General features: G+C 38.2%; 1 protein-coding gene across 1 annotated transcript in view; it reads left to right on the plus strand.

Moving 5' to 3' along the window:
- The window catches only part of LOC140726766 (GRIP and coiled-coil domain-containing protein 2), a 66,647-nt gene extending 46,666 nt beyond the window's left edge, over nucleotides 1–19,981 (plus strand). Inside the window, exons 17-23 of the mRNA XM_073043565.1 lie at nucleotides 2,723–2,844; nucleotides 3,864–4,040; nucleotides 7,681–7,898; nucleotides 10,178–10,372; nucleotides 14,403–14,542; nucleotides 16,229–16,430; nucleotides 18,114–19,981. Of these exons, the coding sequence (XP_072899666.1) occupies nucleotides 2,723–2,844; nucleotides 3,864–4,040; nucleotides 7,681–7,898; nucleotides 10,178–10,372; nucleotides 14,403–14,542; nucleotides 16,229–16,430; nucleotides 18,114–18,181 (1,122 nt within the window). The 3' untranslated portion in view covers nucleotides 18,182–19,981. The remainder of the gene's footprint in view (nucleotides 1–2,722; nucleotides 2,845–3,863; nucleotides 4,041–7,680; nucleotides 7,899–10,177; nucleotides 10,373–14,402; nucleotides 14,543–16,228; nucleotides 16,431–18,113) is intronic.
- Nucleotides 19,982–23,608: the final 3,627 nt, after the last annotated feature.

Raw genomic sequence — 23,608 nt, forward strand, 5'->3', positions numbered from 1 at the left:
TTTCCTCTCTCCCTCCTCCCCTTCCCTTTCCTCTCTCCCTCCTCCCCTTCCCTTTCCTCTCTCCCTCCTCCACTTTCCTTTCCTCTCCCCTCCTCCCCTTTCCTCTCCCCTCCTCCCCTTTCCTCTCCCCTCCTCCCCTTTCCTCTCCCCTCCTCCCCCTCCTCTCCCCTCCTCCCCCTTCCTCTCCCCTCCTCCCCCTTCCTCTCCCCTCCTCCCCTTTCCTTTCCTCTCCCTCTCCTCCCCTTCCCTTTCCTCTCCCCCCTCCCCTTCCCTTTCCTCTCCAGCTGCTCCCCTTCCCTTTCCTCCATGGTTCACTCCTCTCCCGTCAGATTCCTACTTCTCCAGTCCTTTGGTTCTTCTACCTGCCACTTCCCAGCCTCCCCACCCACTAGGATTCACCTAGTACCTTCTCATTTATTCTCCTTCTGCTCTCCCCATCTTTTTATTCTGGCATTATCTCCCTTCCCTGTCCTGAAGTAGGGTCTCAGCCTGAAATGTTGATTGTTTATTCACTTCCATAGATATTGCCCGACTTGCTGAGTTCCTCCAGTATTTTGTGTGCATTGCTTTGGATTTCCAGCATCTGCAGAATCTCTTGTGTTAATAATATTACTGTTCAGTTTTTTTTAAAGATTAATATTAATAATTTTTGAACAGGTTTTCTAAAATGCTTCATTTATTTCAATCTGTCTCTGTTATACTTTTATTAATAGTAAAGCAATGAATACCACAGGTCTCATCCTTCATCCTTGCAGTCCATAATATTGTTACTAATTCATTAATCAATGACCATCTCTGTTCAAAATTATCATAGCATGTGAGAGAATTTTTTTCAAAGGCTATTTGAGTACACTCTCAAAAGGATTTGTCACCCTGCACTAGCATTTATTTCCTGAAGAGTAGCATTGAAAACTTAGGGAAGTTGTGCTTAATCTGTAACAATCCTTAAACCACACTTGGACTACAGCTTACAAGATTGGTGCCAAAAGTTGTGTATACATATCAGGAAAGGTTGGACAACTTGAATTTTTGCTTCCTCTTGTTGATCTGCATGATATCTTGGTATTTTAAAAAAAATTGTGTGTGTGTGTGTTGTCAGAGGTTGATGGATTCTTGATTAGTCAGGGCACAATGGGATATGGGGAGAAGGTAGGAGATTGGGGTTGAGAGGGAAATGGATCAACCACGATGAAATGGCAGAGTAGATGCAATAGGCCAATTGGTCTAATTCTGCTCCTATATCTTACAGTCTAATAGATGCAAATGAAAAATTTCAGCATGGCTAAAGAAACATAATTAGAGTTTCATTTTTAAATGGTTATCAAGAGATAGGTAGTTCAAAGGAAACATCTTTATTAAAAAATCATAAACATAGAACTTGCTGCAACTGGGAGTAGTTAGTGCAGTGGTGTTAAATAATCCTGATCAGACAGAAGAAAAAGTTCAAAGTACATTTAAAGGGTGGCTGAACAAGTACAGAAGAGAGGGGAATAGAGAATTGCATTCAAAGATAAAGAAAGAATGAAGATTTTCAAGCACATCCTAACTGTGGCATGATTGCATTGAATGGTCGGTTTCCTGTGCCATCTGTCCTAAATAAGATCTGCAAAATATCTCAGCCAAAGCCAAGTGATGACTAATTTCATAGATGCTAGAACATTTCATCATCCATAGCATCGCATAATTTTCCAGTCCATTGTCTTTAGTTTTTATTAATCGTATGACATAAATTCATAACTAAAAAAAAGTTTTATGAAACTAGAATTTTGCAGAAGGTCTAAATATTTTGTTCATTTGTTTCCATGTTGTGCAGTGAAATAACTATTGTATACAACTTTAAGAAAAAAATAATTAATGGAAAATATAAATTTTCTGCTGAAACTACTCCCTACCTTTGACAATTAGCTCTAGGCTCTTTTGAGATCAATGCTTGCTAGCTGCCATTTATGAATGTGTTATTTGCTTTGGGAGGTTGCTATTTTCACTTCATGGCACAACGAATGTGATTTCTTTCCCCTATTTCTAGTTTTAATAACCTTATCACCATATAACAATTACAGCACAGAAACAGGCCATCTCGGCCCGTCTAGTCCGTGCCGAACGCTTACTCTCACCTAGTCCCACCGACCTGCACTCAGCCCATAACCCTCCATTCCTTTAATAAGTTGCCCTACTCAATCTCTTCTAACTCCTTTATAGGAAATATCTATTCAGTATCTAAATATGCGGACTATATATGAAATCAGAAATTAGGTTACTTGTATACAAAGGTAATTTATGTTATAAATCACTGAGTAAAATTTTCAGTCCTCCTTTTCTGCAAGCTACAATGTTAAATGTAAACATGGATCAAAAAACCTAATCGTCATTGATTTCCTCCCCAACTTGGAGCACTCAGCAGTTACCAATGGTTTGGAATTGCTCTTCATCTGATCTGCACTCCATTTAAGCATGATTGTATGGTAGAATCATCACTTCGCAAAGCATTTATGCTCACCACTTGGGAATAGATTAGTAGTCTCCAGCAGTATACAACAGAAATAATGATCTATCTCAAAGAAAACAAAACTATCAATGAACATCATTAACTGCTAGGAATCGAGGAGTGATTGTGTTTTAATGATCTATAATACCAAGGTGTGAAGAATGAAACTCCTTAAAATTCTTCTCTACTTAGTGATTTTTAAAAAAAATATATATATATATATATATTGCCTTACAGGCTGAACAAAAGGCAACTGCTGAAGATTTTGAAAGTTACAAGGTTCGTGTTCATAATGTCTTAAAGCAACAGAAGAACCGATCAGCTACCCAAAATGAAAATGAATTGTCCCAGCAAGAAAAGTGAGTTATGGAAGCCAAAATAATTTTTCTCTTTTTGGTATCACTTTTCAAATACCTAATTGCAAATTCACTGTTACTTGTTGATGAATTTTACACTGTTTTCTTCACTTGTGTAAGTACAACATTTTGAGTTCACTGGTAATATGGCTGGCTGGGGCAAATTAGCACAATGGATTGGGTCAGAATAGTTTCTGGAATAAAACTTTTGAAGTGTTAATAATAAAGCTACACTAATCTAGTAATTGGTAACTGGTTAAAAACATCTAGTAACATGAATTCATTGAATTAATGGGTCATGGGAGTAATAATATACTGATTATTGTCAATGATAAAAAGCAAAAACTTGGAATGTTATGCTAAAATAGCTAACAATATTTAACAAAAGATTATTAACGTTACATTAAAACATTCAGAAGGATCAAAATACTTGCATTTCTTTAAAGAAGTTCATAAATTATGGAGGATGTACGCAAAATATCCAAGTTTCTAGCAATGTTTGGTTTTGATTATGATGAGAGTAAAAGACAGGCAAGGACAGCATCAAGTAAATAAAATTCAGATGAGTTGAATGTGCAATATTGTATCATGGTTTGAATAGAAAAAAAATCAAACAGATCTTTGAAAGTTTTCAATATTCAAAGACTGAAAATTGTTTAGAATAATTTGTCTTTTGCTATTTTGCAACAGTGATTTGGAATGTTTTGTGATGTTGAAGTTACAATTATAAATAGTTTTAATCTTAGAAACATGAGCAAGTTAAAAAGTATTTGCAGTGCATTTGTTTGGATGAGTGAAAATTCAAGATGTTGATTTCATATGCTTGCTTGATATATCATTTTCTTTCCTTGCTTAATATGTAAATATGCTCATACTATAACCACCAAAGAGAAGTTGTTAGGAATGAAACTGTAACTACATTCTTTCATTGAGTCAAATTTTGCTTAACCTAGCTCAGGACCCCATACTATTCCAAGGGCTATACAGAGGCTATGCTGAATAATTACCATTTTTTTTTGTAGAGAACATCTCCAAACGGTGATTGACCAGTTGAAGGCCAAATTACATGAAAGTCAGTGCCATCTGCAAGTCAGTGTGGGTGACTTGCAGGCTCTACAGTTAGAGCATGACATGCTGCTGGAACGACATAACAAGATATTGCAGGAAACTGTTACCAGGGAGACAGAGATGCGAGAAAAGTACGTCCAACTCTACTTATGATTTTACTTTTGTAACTTATTTATGTATTTATTTGCTCTAACTTTAACCTGGATATTCAATGGGTTGAGCTGCTTAATTGGCAGAGGTCAATTGGTTTAGAGAGAATTAATCAAGTTAGCCCAAACCACAACTTGGATAGTATATGTAGATCTTGTCTTTAGACTCTGGATTAGGGTTTCTCAACCAGGGTTCTGCAAGAGATCATGATTTTTTTAAAATAAGTATCATTTTTTGAACTTCGCACGATGCTAGCGCTGGCAGTGGTGGGCAGCGAACCAGCAGTCCTGTTAGAGGTCTCTCAATCCAGTATGGCATTGCCATATTTATTTAGTTGAGTCCATTCTCAGTTTCGACACGAGCTGGGGAAGCTGTTGATAATTGGTCAGTAGTGCTGTATTGCACGGAGGGGAGGACTGTAGGCTGATGAGGAACGTGAAGTGCATTTTCCAAGCTTTGGATAACTTCGGCTGTGACGTCAGCCTCTCTCTCCCGAATTACCTCCCTCAACTTCCCTCGTGCACCGCCGACTTATGGGAGCGAACAAATTCTACCAGTGTAGTAGAAAATCAGAGGGAAATTTTCATTTGAAAAAAGGAATTTTTACGTGCCACTGGTGTGGCGATTTTTGAAGAGGAGGATTCTAGGCCTACGGACAATTCTGATAAGGTTAATGATGAAAAATTACAATCTTCTGAGTCATTTCACTGCACTAGTGCAACAACGGACACAAAAAAAAGCCGTCTTTCCAATAAAGCTACTTACCAATGGGTTTTATATGGACTGATGATCCACGTTGTCCTGTTCCATTGCGCCTCGTCTGTGGCAAACAACGTACAAATACACACAATGGCTGCAATAAAATTGAAAAGACACTTAACTACAAATCACAGCTGTATGACGTGTAAAAGTGCTGATTATTTTAAATGACTGTTGGAATCTCAAAACAAACAGTAAAGTTTTTGTTAATAAAGTCATATTTAGTAAAAGGATTCAGGAAGCAAGATATTTAGCAACAGAACTTATTACAGTTATTTTTGGATTATTGTCTCTACAACTTACTGATCACACTAACGTATCGTAAGCTGTAGAATAGTTTTTACGCAGGGGTTCCCTGAAACCTGAAAATAATTTCACGGGTTCCTCCAAGGCAAAAGGGTTGAGAAAGGCAGCTCTGGATGGACTTTGTATTTGGATAGTGATGAATTGGGCATTGTTCAGTGGAAAGTGCAGGCTTCTAAGGCCACTCCTGCTTTTCCTAAGCTATTTGAATGCTCTTCAAAGCTTCCTCCACTTTTTCTCAGGCCCTACAAACCTGATTGCCATGTTAAATCCTGAAAAGCTAGTTAAGGCAGAGACTTCCATCTGCATTAATGTATTTAAAATGTCATCTTGCCTCAGGCAATGGGTTGGCTACCCAGCAATAGATTGGTTGTCCATCCATGTCATACCTCTGTGAGCTAGCAGTTGAAATTGGTTTTCTGACAATCTTGGGATTTCTCTGCATTTACCCATCATCATACACGCAATCACAGTTTTTACTCATCTTAACATTGTTATTCCAGGCACACTCAAAATTCAAAGTATATTTATTATTTAATTCTTCATTATTGTCTAATTCTTGGATATTTTTAAGCTTGGCGTTACTTGATCCTAAAATTAGAGGATTAACACATCTAATTTTAATATTTAGAGAACATCCATTCTGGAAATTTAAATATTAATTGATTTCTCTGCTCACACTTTAACAGTAAACTGCAGTAGTATAAGATCTTATCTTTTATTTTCAAAGGAAAACAGCTATTCTCATTAACTAGTTAAATTTGTACACATACAATTTCTTCACATCAGGATTGTAGATAAATACTGAATTTTATGTTTCACAAAGTGAGCATTAAAAGCATATTTTAACTTTTTGATCCATAGCATAAACTGATAAAAAGACAGATACATGAGTATCATCTTATCTGTTTATATATGTTATTTAAAGTGTGAGTCATTCTAAAGGTGAAGTCTGACATTATTACACATACGCTATATGTTATACTCAGCAGTACGTCATTAGAAATGGCAGCAGCAAACAGTTTTAAAATTCAATTGAAAAGGTGCAAAACAAATATAGATGATGAGTATTTTAATTGGAAGACAAATGACTCTTAAATCATCAGCAGTTTACGCTGCTGTTAATGTTTCTCAAGTAATTGTTTTAACCCATGTAATCATGTACTGTTTATTGTGTCTATGGGTGAATATTATGGTGAATTTCAGTGTAAGTAGCAATGCTGAAATTTCTCAAAGGCATAGAAATGTTTATGTATATTTTTTTTTGCATTATCTGACTCAATGAGTTGCTTAAATTAATTTAGAGGTGCTTGAGAATTAATTTATAGTGCTAGATTTCAGTGATGCCATAACATGATATGATGGCAGAATATAGTATTAATGGTAAGACTCTTGGCAGAGTGGAGGATCAGAGGGATCTTGGGGTCTGAGTCCATAGGACGCTCAAAGCAGTTGCGCAGTTTGACTCTGTGGTTAAGAAGGAGTATGGCCTTCATCAATCGTGGAATTGAATTTAGGAGTCGAGAGGTAATGTTGCAGCGATAGAGGAACCTGGTCAGACCCCACTTGGAGTTCTGTGCTCAGTTCTGGTCGCCTCACTACAGGAAGGATGTGGAAACTATAGAAAGGGTGCAGAGGAGATTTACAAGGATATTGCCTGGATTGGGGAGCATGCCTTATAAGAATAGGTTGAACGAACTCAGCCTTTTCTCCTTGGAGCAACGGAGGATGAGAGGTGACCTGATAGAGGTGTACAAGATGATGAGAGGCATTGATCGTGTGGATAGTCAGAGGCTTTTTCCCAAGGCTAAAATGGTTGTCACAAGAGGACACAGGTTTAAGGTACTGGGGAGTAGGTACAGAGGAGATGTCAGGAGTAAGTTTTTTACTCAGAGTGGTGAGTGCATGAAATGGGCTGCTGGCAATGGTGGTGGAGGTGGATACAATAAGGTCTTTTAAGAGGCTTTTAGATAGGTGCATGGAGCTACTAAATAGAGGGCTATAGGTAAACTTAGTAATTTCTGAGGTAGGGCCATGTTCGGCACAACTTGGTGGGCCGAAGGGCCTGTATTATGCTGTAGGTTTTCTATGTTTCTATGTAACAGCATATAACTGTTGGGGTGCCACGGTACCATAACGGTTAACACGACGCTCACTATTACAGCTCAGGGCACTGGAGTACATTTCCGATGCTGTCTATAAGGAGTTTGTACGTCCTTCCTGTGAATGCATAGGTTTCCTCCAGGCGCTCAGGTTTCCTTCCATACTCCAAAGATGTATTGATTAGTATGTTAATTGGTCATATACATTGTCCTGTGATTAGGATAGTGTTAAATAGGTGGGTTTCTGGGTGGTGCAGCTCGTTAGGCCAGAAGGGCCTGTTCCGCGCTCAATAACTAACAAAATAAATTATTTATGAATTCAAAATTGCTTCTTAGATTTTCACATAATTAATAATTAAACCAGGGAATGAGCTTGAGGGAAGTTGCCATTATTGTGTCTCCCAAGAACCAATTGAATAATTGATCTTGATCTATATATTTGTACAATAATTTGCAGACTTTGCAGTGTCCAGTCAGAAAATGCAATGTTGAAATCAGAACATGTTCAGACTGTAAGTCAGTTGAACATCCAGAATGAAGCAGCTCAAAAGAGCTTTCGCGAGCAAGTCCAGCAACTACAGGAAAATCACAAAAAGACCATTGAATCATTACAGAACCAATTGTCTACAATGGAAGCACAAATATTCCAGCTTAAAAATGAAAACATTTTAGCAAGTGAGTATCAATACTTATCAGAGTGCTGTCTGCTCATTTGAGATGGTGGATAAATTTACTGAATATGCTGTGTTGGTGCAACACACAAAATGCTGGAGGAACTCAAGTCGGGTGGCAGGGGAGAAATGATCAATGTTCTGGGCTGTATTGCTCCATGATTTGCAGGATCACAGCTATGATGTGCTGTGTTGATTTAAAAGGGGAAAGAACATTAATCGCTTGCATATATTGTTCTTTCCATGTTGATTTTCAAAGGTACATTTAATGTCAGAGAAATATATAAAATTAACATCCTGAAATGCTTTTTCTTCGCAACCATCCACAAACACAGAGGAGATCCCCACAGGATGAATGACAGTGAAATGTTAGAATCCCAAATTAACCCACCTAGCAACCCCTCCCCCAGGGGTAAGCAGCAACAATCCACCCGTCCCCACCAGCAAAAAAGCATCGACATCCACCACCGAGTACTCAAGTGTGCAGCAAAAGCAACATCAAAGACACAGACTTGTAGTTACCCCAAAGGCTTTGCATTTCACCCAGTATTTGACATACCGCAAGTTCTCTCTCTTCCTAATATGGGAGAAAGAGGTGTCTCCGTTTCACAGCGAGAGGAGAGACATAACAAACAACTCACTGGTTTATGACGTTAAAATCTGTTGCGTAGCTTTTTCTGAGCTCTGTGCCCGAAGATCTCAGGTCTCAGGGCACACAGCCAAAGATAGTCCAGCTCCCACGACACACTGGTCTGGGACACCAACCTTCAATCAGTCTGTCTCCACAGCCCTGAGATCCTGGGCCTCCAAAGGCAAGCTGAACTCTTAGGCCGTGCCCTTGGCATGTCGGATAACAGCCAGTCATGACACCCCAAGAGCGGGTCCCATTCCCGCAAAGAACTGAAGTCAGTGTGTAACTCCAGGTTGGGGTCTTCAAAAGAACCCCGAAAGGGAAAAATAGAGATATTAAGGATGGAAATAGAGCTGTTTCCGAAGATGCAAGCAAAGGAGTCGCTGTTTAGTGCCATTAGGTTTTATTACCTAATTGGTGAATACAATTGATAATTGATTAAAGAATATGAACTTGTTTATAAATCAGATTGTTACATGAAATTCTTTCAAATAGTTAATTGAAATATATTTAGAGCCTTTCACAAATGATCTACAGCTTGGATGAGGAATTATTCATTCACATGCTGTTCTGCATATTAGAGTTAATAATAAGGTCATCAACCAAAACTTACTAGTCACCAGCTTACAGGGTTCATGCAGCGTGGAAAGTGATCGATTTTAGTTTCTTTCAGGACCAGCTGGCTGCAGACTTCATTGGTTCAAACATGGGCATGGGAGCTAAATTCTAGAAATCAGATGGGAGTGACTGAGCAGTGGCTGGAAACATCCCTAGCAGAAAAGGAAGTGCTGTGGTTGTTGGAGGCTATTCATATTGCCCAGGGCTTTGCAGCAGGAGTTTCTCCAGGGAGTATTTACAAAGGGCGCTTGGCATTTTTGAGGATCCTTACCACCCATACCACTATTTTCTTGATCCACTACAGTTAGGAAGGAAATACAGAAGCATCAGGACTGGGAATGTCAGACTGTCACAGCTTCTTCCCTCAGGCAGTGAAATTAATGGATATCCTGCCATTACCGAGGTCTTGTAACTAGGACAGCAAGCTGTTTACTGTTTAGTGCTTTACTACATGCATTTTGAACTATATTTTATTAACTTATTTATAGTATAATATTTTGGGGAATGTGAGATATATTTTGCTATGTGTCATACATTTTGGTGCACCATGGGCTGGATGAAAGTTGTTTCGTTTGGTTGCATATGTGTACAGTTGGATGACAATAAACTTGAATTTGAGCTTGACCTTGAAAGGGGGAAGGAGATAGAAAAGAGATTGAGGAAAGGCATGTGGACTACCTCTTACTACTTCAAACCAAATCAACATATCTTTCTGCTCTTCCTGTCTCAACTAAATGGAGTTGTAATCCTGGGTGCTTTAAAAAAAGACACATTGGTTTGTTTTGACTACATTCCTCTGAAATAAAACTACCGTAGATTTGCTACCAACAACTGCTGAGTCATAATAATTCTTCAGCACCACCAGACAGTGACTCATAGCAGTTATAACAAAGTTATACTGGCTTAGCATAAACAGGAGCTGTGGGCATATAGAGGAATATAATAGTTTGCACAAATAATAACTTTTTATTATCTTGGACCAGTGTAAAATATGGGAACATAATTTAACTTTTGTTCATGTATATTTGTTTAAGGTTCTCCCCCAATTCAACCTTCAGGGAAGATTTTGCGTGACCGAAAAAGCATGGACTTATCTCTAATAGATATAAATTCCATTGATCGTGAAGAAGGAGAGGGAATGGAGATGACCGAAACAGAGTCAGTGCTATCAACTAGTAGCCAAGTTGCATCGCTTGAGCAGTTACTCAGTTCTCCTGAGACTAAGTCAGGTTGGTTAACAATAATGAATTTGGAGCAATCTTAAAATGGTACTTAATTAACTTTCACCATCAAGTCTATAAGATTTAAGATCGTAAACTTAATTTGTTTATTCTGCATTTGTTAAGATTTTTTAGAAAATTTTCTACTTAATTTGTAATATTTAATTATACTTTCGTAAAGGACAAATCATACTAAATACTATTTTCTAAACTTGTATAATGTAAACATTGAGAAAGAATTTTAAGATATCTAATTATCTAGAACTTACTTGGTGCCCCAAATGCCATGTTAATTGTGAGGCATGGCAAAAAAATAATTTGCCACTTGGGGAAAAATGTGCAAAGCTTCAGCTGTCAGGGCCTACTAACACTCAGCAAAATGGCAGAACACGTAATGCCTATGTGTTAGCTGTGACTTGGAACTGATCTCTGGAGTGCAAGGAAGGGGGCAAGGAGTACTGTGGATTGGAAGGAGGAGTTTATTAGTATCCATTTAGAACAGCACAGTGCAGAAACAGCTTTTTTTTAGCCCACCGTGACTGCACCAACAATAATGCCAACGTGAACTCATCCAATTTGCTTGCACGTGGTTGAAGTCCCTCCATTCCCTATCTATTCATATGTCTGTCTAAATGTCTCTTAAAGATTATCATATCTGCTGTTATCACCTCTCTTGGCAGCATGGTCCAGGCACCTATAACTCTGCAAGAGGGAAAGAAAAAATTCTTCTTGTGGTCTCCATCAAGCTTTCCTCTCTCCCCTTAAACCAATGTCAACTTGATTTGACCTTTTCCACTCAAGGAGAAAAGGCCATCTACCTTATTTATACATCTCCCAATTTTATATACATTAGATTCCAGTTAATTGGGACACATCTGGACCAGTACATTTTGGCCCAATTAAGCAGCTGCTCCAATTAGCCGGTTTCATAGAAATAGTTAAAAAGAAAGATGAACTGAGTAACGAATTATATTTTTTAAATGGAATACAGAACAAATTAGAATGCTGCCAATAGTACTACAGTATTATAAACCTGTTAGTTCCTAATACTTATCGACAGAGGAATTCATCTGTGTCACATACTTTTGACTGTAAATGAACAAAATCAGCACAGGCACCTAGTGCAGATAATGGACTACTTCATATAATGCTGTTGACAAGTCAAATCTTCATTTCAAGATGATTGTCGATACCTTCAAATTATTCATAGTTCGCAACCGTTTTACTTTCACTCCCGACCATTCCTGGCATCTCTAAGCTTGAATGCTTGAAACTGCAATGAGCAAAACAGTTCTGAATTGTCTTGTTACTTATTTCTTGCCAACTGTGAGTGACAAAAATCCCTGCTTTTCGAAAACAAACTGTCGCAGCCGGTGCAATTTAAAAACTCTTCACTCTAAGCTCAGTGTCATGTCAAATGGCCGCACAAGTGCATGCAACTGACGCTAGTTAGAAGCTGTTCGGCAACCATCTCCCATCCCAATTAAGTGGGATAGTGTCCCGAATAAACAAATGGAATCCTGGCTACTTTCACAATTAGTTTTTGTTAAGAGTTGTCCCAAATACCGGTAAGTGAATTTCCCAGTTAACCAATGGCCTAATTAACTGGAATCTTCTGTATTTCTATTTGGCCACCCCTCAACCTTGGGCTCTTCAGCGAAAATAAGTTTCGTCCAATTAATCCTTATTGCTAATACAGTCTAATAATCTAGGCATCATGCTGATTATCCTCTTCTACACCCATTCCAAAGTTTCCACGTTTCCTGTATTGGGGTGATCAGAACTAGATACAATATTTTATTTAGAGATTCAGCGTAAAATGGGTCTTCCAGCCCTTTGAGCTGCATCGCACAGCAATCCTCGATTTAACCCTCGCTTAATCACAGGACCATTTACAATGACCAATTAAGCTACTAAATGGTATGTCTTGGGACTGTAGGAGAAAACCCAGGTATTCCACAGGAAGGATGTAGAGACTGTTTTCTAGATGACGTCAGAATTGAACTCTGAACTCCCAACATCAATGTAATAGCATCGCACTACTATCGTATCCACTTGTGTTGCCATGTTCAGGGAGCTGTGGACTTTTAAGTCAAGATTTATCTCAATGCTCCTAAGGGTCCTGCCATTTACTGTTTAACTCCTCACTTGCATCTGACCTCACAAAATGTAACGCCTCACACTTGTCCATATTAAATTAAATCTGCCATTTCTTTACCCAAATTTCCAACTCATTAATATCATGCTGTATTGTTTGACAGTTTTACTCACTATCCATAACTCCATCAAATTTCATATTGTCTGCGGACTTCCTATTACGGAACACCTTTTTCATCCTGACAAGTAAATGTCCTGGCACTGATCCTTCAGAATACCACTGGTAAAGAATTCCAATCAGGAAACACCTGTCCGCTATGACTTCACTTTCCTTCACTACCCCCTTGCTCCTGATAGGCATATAAGATACCTTAGGATTGTCTTTAATGCAACTTGCCACACATTTCACGACCCCTTTAGTCTTCCTCATTCCTTGTTTCCTGTTTTCTTTATGATTCTCAAGGGTCTTGTTGAATTTCAGCTTACTAAACCTTGTGCTTCCTTTTTCTTGTTGGCTAAGCTTACAATATCTCTTGTCATCCTAGATTTGCAAATGTTGCCATCCTTATCTACTGTATCTTCTTTCATCTTCAGAAGAACATGCTAGTCCTGAGCTCTACCTGCTGGTCTTTAAACAAATTCCTTCATGTCAAATGTGGATTTGTGCTTAAATAGTCTCTCCCAGTCTATTTGTAATTATGTTGCAATTAGCCTCTTCTCTCTCTCTCCCCCCCCCCCACCTATTTAGCACTTTTCTCCAAGGACTAGTCTTATTCTTATCCTTAACTATCTTAAACTTAATGCATTATGATCACTGTTCCCACAATGCTCCCTCACTGAAACTTTGATCATTGGGCCAGGTTCATTCCATATCATAGTCTAGTTCAGCCACTTCCCTGGTTGGACTATTTATATTTTATTTCAAAAAGCCCTTCTGGATGCACCTAACAGATTCTACCCCAGCTAGTACCAACAGAATCCCAGTCAATATTAGGGATGTTAAAAACACTCACATTTTTTACAACTTTACCTGATCTCCTTGCATACCTGTTCCTGTAGCTCCAACTGCCTATTGGGAGACTTGTACTGAAGACTCATTATAATAATTGTACCTTTCTTATTGGCTAAAATCCTACCTATATGGCCTCACTAGATTTAGTCCTCCAAGATGGAGAGGATATTCTCCCTAATTAGTAACTAACTCCCCCTCAGTTGTGGGGGGAGTGTCAGTAGAGAGTGATCAGCATTGACATTGGACACACCATCAACTAGAGAAGGTTGTCAGAGATGGTGCTTGGTTTGGGAGTGTTGTGGCAGTATTGTGGTGGGGTGTAAGGGAGGTGATGTATTTGTGTCAGTTTTTTTGGGAGAGGTGGGTGGCTTGTGTGGCAAGGATTCAGTAAAGAACTGAAAAATGGGAGTTGATATGTTGATGATGGGGTGAAATGAATTAAAGTAAAAGCAAATCACCTCAAGGGTCCTGCTCAGGAAGTGCTCCTTCAAACCATGTAGAGGAAGAAGCAATGTTAAAAAAAACACTTCATTGGGTTGTGAATGTCCAAAGGCAAATGTTCTTTGGAGCAAAGAGACTTAAGTTTTTGGCTGCATTGTAGGTAAATGTTTTAAAGGATAAAGTAATTTCACATGTTTTCAACATTGATAGCTCCTCAGTACATATATAGTTCATGAAAGGAAATAGCTGGCGTGGAGTGGTTCAAGCTGGAAAATATGCTGTGGGAAATGTAGGTTTTATTTTAATTGTGCTAAAATACCAGCAGCATAACCAAATTCCTATCTAAAAAGATGCAGGCGTCCCTGTTTTCACATGGTTTGCTTTTCCATTGAAGAAAGAAATGGTCATGAAAAATGATGGAAATAATTTTGAATTTATGTTGTGTTAACTCTACAAACCTTTCTCATTTATTCTATTGATGGATTTCAGATGCTCCTCAGTGGCAGCCTGAGCCAACTAAAGAAGAAATTGCACAGAAGTTAAACACAGCTACAAAGAGCATTGACCATTTAAATGGGCTCCTGAGAGACACAGAAGCTACCAATGCCATGCTTATGGAACAGATTACGGTAGGCATGTGCACATAGTGGGTTAGAGCTCAAAGCAGACTGAAATAATTTATTTCAAACGAGTTTGCTGAAAACATAAAAGAACAAAATCTGCTTCAGTACTTTGTTTTCTTCACTTAATATCTGGATGCCAGGAAACTTGTCAGTTTATTAAATAAGATAATGATGAGAAAGACCATACGTTCATTCTAATTTACCTATTAGGAAGGCTCTAATTGTACTTTGATAGGCTGCTTCGTTCAATCCAAGATTTTCACTTCCACTAACCAATCTGAAATCCATTCTGAGTATTGATCCTCTTTTCTGAAACATGAGAACATAGAAAATATGCTTATACTTCCCAAACAATCCTTTGGTCCTACTCCAACATTCAACGGGCAGAACCAATATCCTCTGTGTCCACTATCTCACTGGATGCCGATGTTCTGTTTGTCTAATAGTCAAAATATAATAAAAGAAAATTGATTTGAACTGATCTCTTTTGACTAAAAGATTTGACTCCAGTCTATCTTGTATCCAGTGATTGTGCACTCTCAGTCTCCTATGTAGAGTATTCCCAATACTTTAAAGTCCTCTATGTATTTTCCTAGTAAATATCCAAATGATTGTTTACTGACTGTAAAATCTTCAACAAGATTAATTTTCATACTTATTAATTCCAGTGATTAAAGGCAGGTCCAAGCCGGCTGGTGGCGTAGTGGTATCAGCGCCGGACTTCGAAGCAAAGGTTCCAGAGTTCAAATCCAGCTGGCTCTCTTGCACACTTTCTATCCGTGCTGGGTTCAGCGTCGAGCTAGCAACTCGGCCTCATAAAAATAAAAAAGCCTGCTTAAAAAACGCTGTCACGACAGCGTCCCGATGACTCCACTCGGAGTTAAGGGCTTTCCTCGTCTAAAGGCAGGTCACTATCTCTTCTCATAAAATAACCATCTAGTTAATCTCTGCAGCACATTGTTGTTCCAAAATCTGATATAGTGACTTAACTATCCAATGAAAGTTTACTGTGAATGCTTAGTGAAATTTTGAATGAGGTAATTGACAAAATGGCAAGGGAGGAGTTAATCTGGAAATGAACATGTATGTTGGCCTAATGATGTTTATAGGTGAGAAATTGGTTGGTCTGATTTTGCTTCTGATAGTCAATATTGTGGAATTAGAATACAGTCTTGTTACGCTTGGCTGTGGATGTATTTCATTCGATAAACATGTTTGATTGTGGCCCACACAGATGTTCCTTTTTGGGGGATGGGGCTGAGGAGACAGCATTTTAGCTGTTTGAGAAGTTGTTTAGCTTAATCTAGGTCTATGCAGATCACAGATTTCCATCTGCATCTCTCGGTAAGTAGGAAGAGCACAATTATTTAACTTGGCTTGATTGGTGTTAAATGTTCATGTAAATTTCTTTTTAATATAGGTAGATGGTAGGTAGATTCAAGGCAATAGGTTTCTGAAGGAGGGATTACAGGGGAAAAGTGGTAATGTAAGATTGGTCTGAGAGCCAGAATGGACCAAATGGCTATTCTGTGGTGGGAAATATGATAAGCTTTCAAAAAGCTGTTGTGAAATCTACTGGTCCTTAATGATACAAAATCGTGTGGCCCATGACATGCTTCCATTAATTGTAGGTTCCTTTCTGATTTTTGCATTTAACTATCAATTATACTTTTTTCTTCTTCTGCCACATAGCTGCTGAAAAGTGAAGTAAGGAGGCTAGAAAGGAACCAGGAACGCGAGAAGTCTATTGCAAACCTAGAATACTTGAAGAATGTTATGTTGAAGTTCATATTCCTAAACGCAGGAAGTGAGAAGCAGAGTCTTCTCCCTGTAATTGACACAATGTTGCAACTGAGCCCGGAAGAAAAAAGTAAACTTGCTGCTGTTGCTCAAGGTAAAACATGAAATCTGACATGCTCACCATTTCTCACAGATTCTCAGTGGGCCATTGCTGCCTTTGTAAAAATGTGAGATATACTTTTTGTTGTAAGTAGGGAAAAACTACATTCCATCTTTCCTTGATCCTGCAAATTACCCACTTCAAGCAGATGTGCAATTGGGTTTTGTAGGCTAATACAATGTCTCCTTCTATCACCAAATTATATATTCATTATTTTAGCGATGAAATAAAAATCTCATTTCCTTCTCGTTCTCTTAATGGTTTTAAAATCTATAACTTTCATTTATCATCCTACTTCTCCCAGTCTGATCTGTTAAATGGCTTCATTTGACTAATTTGTCAGTGAACAAATGGCATCAAGTTTTAAAATACCCAGGGTTATTTCCATTTCCCTTGATGGCCTCAGTCCTTCTATCATTGTAGCCCTCTAAATTCCCAACTCTGGCCTCTGACACCATAGACATGAGTCAACTGCAAAAGCAAAAGCTCTGGAATTCCTTTCCTCAGCCACTCCATCTTTGCTGTTTGTTTCTTATGAGTCTTTAAAATCATATTTGCCTAAGCTTTAAGATGAGCACCCTAATGTTTCCTTATATAGCTTGTCAAATTTCGGTGAGTAATGTTCCTGTAAAACACCATGAAATATTTGACTCTTGTCAAGTAGAAGTCGTCATTGATATCCTCACAGTGCCCTAGTCATCATTCCTTGTAACCTCAACCAGTGGAAGACTGCCAGCAAACCAGTCATGCTGTTAAAATCAGTTACAAGTAATTGTGGGAGAGAAACAACATGGCATTTTTGACTATTTAAAGAAATTTGACCCCCCCCCCCCCCACATACCCTCATGCATCTAACACAGGTTACCTCGAAGCAAAATATGCTTTTGCTTTGTATCCAGGAAATAGAGGGCCTTCATTCTTAAGCATACAAGATTACTTGCCAAATTTCAGCTACTGCTCAGTCTAGCAGAATAATCTTTGGTGATAATGGCAACCCTCTCCAGCATGTGCAACCAGGATTACATACCATGTCGACATGTCAAAAGGAAAAAAAGTGACATTAACCAGAACACTATCCAAAGACTTGCTGAAAGAATATTTACACTTGCTCCCCGTAAAATTAATTCTCAGGTTTAAGTGGAAAATGGATTTACAGGAGGACTCTATCCAAACAGAACATTTTAAGTCAAATCAGCTGATGTAACCTCCATCTATTGGATGCATTACAGAAAGAGATCATGGAAAGCCTTGTCAAAAGTGTCTTGTTCTGGAAATATTATGGTTGGGGGTAAAATATCTTTACAATTTTAATTCATAACTTGTATGCCAGTAATTGTGCCTGGTCTTTGACTTCCTAATGTTAGGTGTCCTGTCAAGGATGATGAAACTTTCAAGCACAAAGAAAGTGCTGTCCAAAAAGTGGAACAAAAATGTGAACCACTGTACACATTCCCTGTGCATTTCAGGATTCATATTACAGAACAGCATTGGCAACCTTCCAAGCAGTTTGCCTGCCTACTAGACTAGCGATTTTCCATGATGTAGGAAGAAAATTCATAGACATTTTTTCCCTATTCAAGCAAATATAACTGAAAGAACTGTTATATCCCATGATCTTTATTTCTCTGTTGATATGAATTATATAATTTTGACTTTTCATTGGTGTTTTCTGTTTAGGGGAAGAAGAAAGCACTTCAAGGTCATCAGGTTGGGCTTCGTATCTTCATAGTTGGTCTGGACTTTGATATGATTCAATAGGGCAAAATATTTCAGTTAACATTCCAGCCTCACCACAAAGTGCAGATAATGACAGAGGACTGCCTTAGACCTCCCCCCCCCCCCCCCGCCCCAAATTGATTTGTTGGTGTATGGAGAGAAGACTGCCTTAGACTTTTTGTTTTGTGTGTTTCTAGTTTGATTTGTAAATATCTCTTATTGTGTTCATGTTCTTTTTTATTATTTCTAACTTGACAAACCTATGGGGAAGAAATTGTAACTGGAAGGATTAACTTAATGTGATTTGCACAGGAGAGTCATTGATCTTGAAAGTAAATTTATGATGAGTCTATTTTTCTTATTTCAATACTGTCAAAGCAGTGTTAGGCATGTATCTGATAATACTTGGCATGACAGACCCAGTTACTTAATATACTACTGTAAAAGCAGTTACTGATGATATGTAATCTACGGAAATGAAAATGCTGAAACTACTCCAGGTCACGCATAATCTTTGAGCTTACAAATGTTAACATTTCAGCATGACCTTTCGTCAAAACTGCTTGCTATTCTACAGGTATTAAAGCAAATAACAGGGTAGTAAAGGGAAGAAGACATCTGTGCTGGGGGGAGGGATTTTAAATCTAATTAACAACCCAGATAATTTGCATTTGATCCCTCATCCTGCTTATCCAATCCCATCATTTTCTGTTAATTTAAGGTTTTTCAACACTTGCCGTCTTACTTATGGAAGCAATAGTTTATGTACAGCAAAAGTTGTTTGTTTAGTCTAAAACCAAATTTTATCATGACCAAAACATAAATGGATTGTATAAAAAAACTGTTAAGTTTAAGTATGGGCATTATATAGATATATTAAAACATAGCATTCCAATGTTATTAGGGTTAAACATGTTATCATATTGGCACAAAATCTTTTTGGAAAATTAGACGTATTTTCAGTTGTATGTTTGAATTTGTTCAACTATTACTAGGTGTAGTAATTTAACTGGAATAAGTCTATACTAAAAGGGTGTTGGAAGAGGTAGAAAATGAAAGTGATTGGAAGATTTGCCCACCACTGAGATTTTTGAAAGGTGTTTCTGGAAGTGTGTAGGGCTGTTGGATACATTTTTTTAAAAAAATACAAGTGCACTTTCTTCAGTTGTGTATGCAATTTCACCTTGAGCTTTTCATTGGAGGGATCAAATGAATTATTTTGAAATAATATATATTTGAAGTATTTATTTTCTAAAACCATCCCTTCAAATTGTACATACTGGCAATTGAAGATTATTCTGTATATGTTGGTTTACTATTTCTTATTTCTGATATATGAGGCTAACTGATTTCCCTTTTCCAGATTTCCACGATTTCCATTAAGCACTTGATAGTGGTGGCTGAATTGTGAAATGTTCAATTTGATGCCTGAACTAGAAAGTGAATTAGAGCATTAAAGTGTTGCGCCTTCTGCAAACTTTTCCCAGCTTTCCATAAATGCATCCACAAATCATCAGATTTCTTTGCTAAATCAAATGTTTGCCCCTAAGTTTTATTGACATTTTACACTCAACCATGAGCCATTTGTAAAATAACACTGTTCATTTTTTCAAAACTACAGCAGAAAAGGGTATTCCATTTATAATATGCAAAGCCAGAAATGTGAAGATTGATCTCAGGTCATTTGTTGATTGTGTTGATGGACTATTAAATGGATTTTAAACCAGTGTGCATATTCGTTTCTCAGCACATCGTAACCAGTAAGGAGGATCAGAGTTAACTTTTGACTATTGTGTTCTTGAATAAATCACATTTAATTCTAATGCTGACTTCTTGTTATAGACTTACTTTGTAAAATGTTATAGATGGCCACACAGATGAAGTTGATTTATAGAAAAATTTGTACCATTCTACTGTGTGAATTTTTTTAATACCCATTCTACCCTCATTGTAGCAAATTTCTTGAAAGCCCAGAATTGTAATTGATCATTTTTAGTAAAAGCCATTAATAACGGGGAGGGAGCTCCAGAATTTAGACCCAGTGACAACAAAGGACCAGTGATATATTTTCCAGTCAGGATATTCTGCACCACGGTCTGGGACCTGCATGTCTTGGTATTCCCATGTATCTGCTACCCTTGCCCTTTGTTAATAGGTGTTGTATTTTGGGAGGAGTGCTATAAAAATGGCTAAGTACGTAACTGCGTAAAATTGTACAGATGGTACACTGCAACCACTTAATACCAATGGGGAGGTAACATATTAAGAGAAGTTGAAGGGATACCAATCAAGTAGACTGCTTTATCAAGATGCTTTCAAGTTTCTTGTCTCTATCAGTAACTAAGATGCAGAACATTGTGTTTGACCTGTGTAATCAATGAAGTAAAAAGCATTCTAACATACTGCAAAGTAGTAGGTAAAAGTTTGATGTGCAGTTGTCCAGTTGCCATCATCTTGGGCATTGTCTACCATACCTCCTCCTGTATTCTTTTCCATAGATGCTGCCTGACCTGCTGAGTTTCTCCAGCATTTATGTGTATCTACTACATCAACTATTTTCGTTTAAACTAAGCTAGAATTTTGCTGGTGTGTTTGAATGCAATTTTTGTTTACTTTTCAAATGATTGCTTTAACTAGAATGTAATCAATCCCCTTGCACTGCATATATATTAAAATGCATTGTTTTATCGGTTCGGTTTAATTTACTTTATAGGGTTAATACATTTTCTCTTGGCTATTTAACCCTACTCTTTGCATAAAATTTATTCAGGCTATCAATTACTTAAGACTGATATTCATATTGTAATGAATGCCTTGAGGGAAAAATGATTTCTAACTAGAGAGCTCTCATTAACTCCTCTCCAGATATGGAATTAATGAATCTAATTTCATTTTCAAAAGGTGCATATTGCTTCCAAGGTTTGTTTGCAACATGTGAATAGATAAACAACATCAATGCCACCTGTCAGAGCTGATAGAGTGGAAACTGAAAGAGTATAATCTTCTGTGGTTCCATGACACTAGGTTGCCAATAAGGAGTCTCGTCAAACATGAAGTTGCTTCATCCACATTATGTCACATTAATTCCTTAGAAAGCAAGTAGTTCCATCTTAATCCTGCTAGCTCCAATTTATATGTTCCTTTCAAAAGATTTTACAATTACATTACATTCATAAATTAACCTACGTAGCTGTATGAACTAGGAGCAGCAACAGGCCACATGATCCTGCTCTATATGATTGTGGCTGATCTAATAGTAATAATGTGTTCTACCACCGAACTTTCAGCTGTTCATTGGGAAACCAGCCAACACTATCTAAAAATACTGAAACGTTACTTCCATGGTTCTTTGACAATTCCAAAGCCTCATGGCCTTTTGAGAGAAAATATTTTGCCTCATCTCTGACTTTGAGAGATTCCTTGTTTTTAAAGTTATCCCTAGATTCTTTCCATGTAGGTTACTGACATGACTTCCTTTTTCATTTATTATGACTTCCCCCTGACATAATCCACAGTCGTTGGGCATATATCATCAATTTCCGACACCTTCACTCATCCTCCAGCAAGAGTAAGGATAAGGTTCCCCTGCCCTTGCCTACCTTCCAGTCAGTATCTTTATTAAATGAATTGTCCTTTGCTATTTTTGGTACCTTCAATGACATTCCAAATTCAAACCTCAAATGAGGCTGCTTAACAAGATAAAATCCTACGGTGTTAGAAGAAATGTACTGGCATGGATAGGGGAATGGCTGACAGGCAGGAGGCAGCAAGTGGGAATTAAAGGGGCCTTTTCTAGTTGACTTCCACTGACTAGTGGTGTTCCTCAGGGGTCAGTATTGGGACCGCTACTTTTCACATTGTTTGTCAGTGATTTAGATAGTGGAACTGATGGCTTTATGACAAAGTCTGCAGATGATTCGAAGATAGGCAGGGGGGTGGTTGTTGGTAGTGCTGAGGAAGCAATGCAATTACAGCAGGACTTGGACAAATTGGAAGAATGGTCAAAATAGTAGCAGATGGAATACAGTGTTGGGAAATATATGATAATGCATTTTGGTAAAAAGAACAATAGTGCAGACTGTTATCTGGATGGCAAGAAAATTCAAACATCAGAGGTGCAAGGGGACTTGGGAGTCCTCTTACAAGACTCCCAGAAGGTTAATTCACAGATTGAGTCTGTGATAAAGAAGGCAAATGCAATGTTGACATTTATTTCAAGGGGAATAGAATATAATAGCAAGGAGATGCTGCTGAGTCTTTGTAAGACACTTGTCTGGCCGCACTTGAAGTATTGTCAACAGTTTTTGGGCCCCTTATCTCAGAAAGGATGTCTTGTCATTGGAGAGAGTCTGGAGGAGGTTCACAATGATGATTCTGGGAATGAATGGGGTTAACATATGAGGAGCGTTTGGCAGCTTTGGACCTGTATTCACTGGAATTTAGAGGAATGCTTTGGAATCTCATTGAAACCTACCGAATGTTGAAAGGACTAGATAAGGTGGATGTGGAGAGGATGTTTCCTATGGTGGTATCCAGAACTAGAGGGCACAACCTCAAAATTGAAGGGTGAATTTTTAGAACAGAAGTAAGGAGGAATTTTTTTAGCCAAAGAGTGGTGAATCTATGGTATGCTCTGCCACAGGCTGCAATGGAGTCCAAGTCCGTGGGTATATTTAAAGTGGAAGTTGATAGATTCCTGATTGGTTGGGGCATCAAGGGTTATGGTGAGAGGGCAGGTGGATGGGGTTGAGTGGGATCTCGGTTCAGCAATGATGGAATGGCAGAGTGGACTAGATGAGCTGAATGGCCTAATTCTGCTCCTATGTCTTGTGGTCTTAAACATCCACTTATCAAGTGGCCATTCCCTTCACATCTCCCCTATCTATTTTTCCATCTTCAGCAACTACTGTTTGCACAGCACTCTCTGGAGCAATGGCAGGAGATGCAACACCAACTTTTTTATCTTTCTCCTTGCAACACCCAAAGACTGAGTGTTTTAGATGCATGTGAATCAGCGTTTTCAATCAAGTTTGCTTATGATGCTCATTTTGTGTCTTTACATCGGAGAAATGCAGATTTTATAACCTCTTGTTATACGATTGCCACACCTGTGCCTATACCACCTCCCTCACCACTATTCAGTGTCCCAAACAGTCCCTCCAGGTGAGGCGACACCTCACCTGCAAGTCTGTTGTGATCATTGTCGTAGTTTCTCGTGCCCCACAAATGACCAGGAGACGCAGAAAATTCTTCAAGAAGTATTAAACTTTAATTTGCAAATCAAAGCTGAGACAGTCATTGAGCTAGTCGCTGATTGCCCACCGATCCTTTGGACACAGCATTTTTTATAGCAATCTCCTGGTTTAGTTGCATTAGCATATCTATAGTTGCGTATCACACGTACATCCGGCCACTATTGTTTCTACCCATTGACTTAATCATGTTCTAATCTACAT

Source organism: Hemitrygon akajei, chromosome 4 (assembly GCF_048418815.1).
Source record: "Hemitrygon akajei chromosome 4, sHemAka1.3, whole genome shotgun sequence".
Taxonomy (NCBI): Eukaryota; Metazoa; Chordata; class Chondrichthyes; order Myliobatiformes; family Dasyatidae; genus Hemitrygon; species Hemitrygon akajei.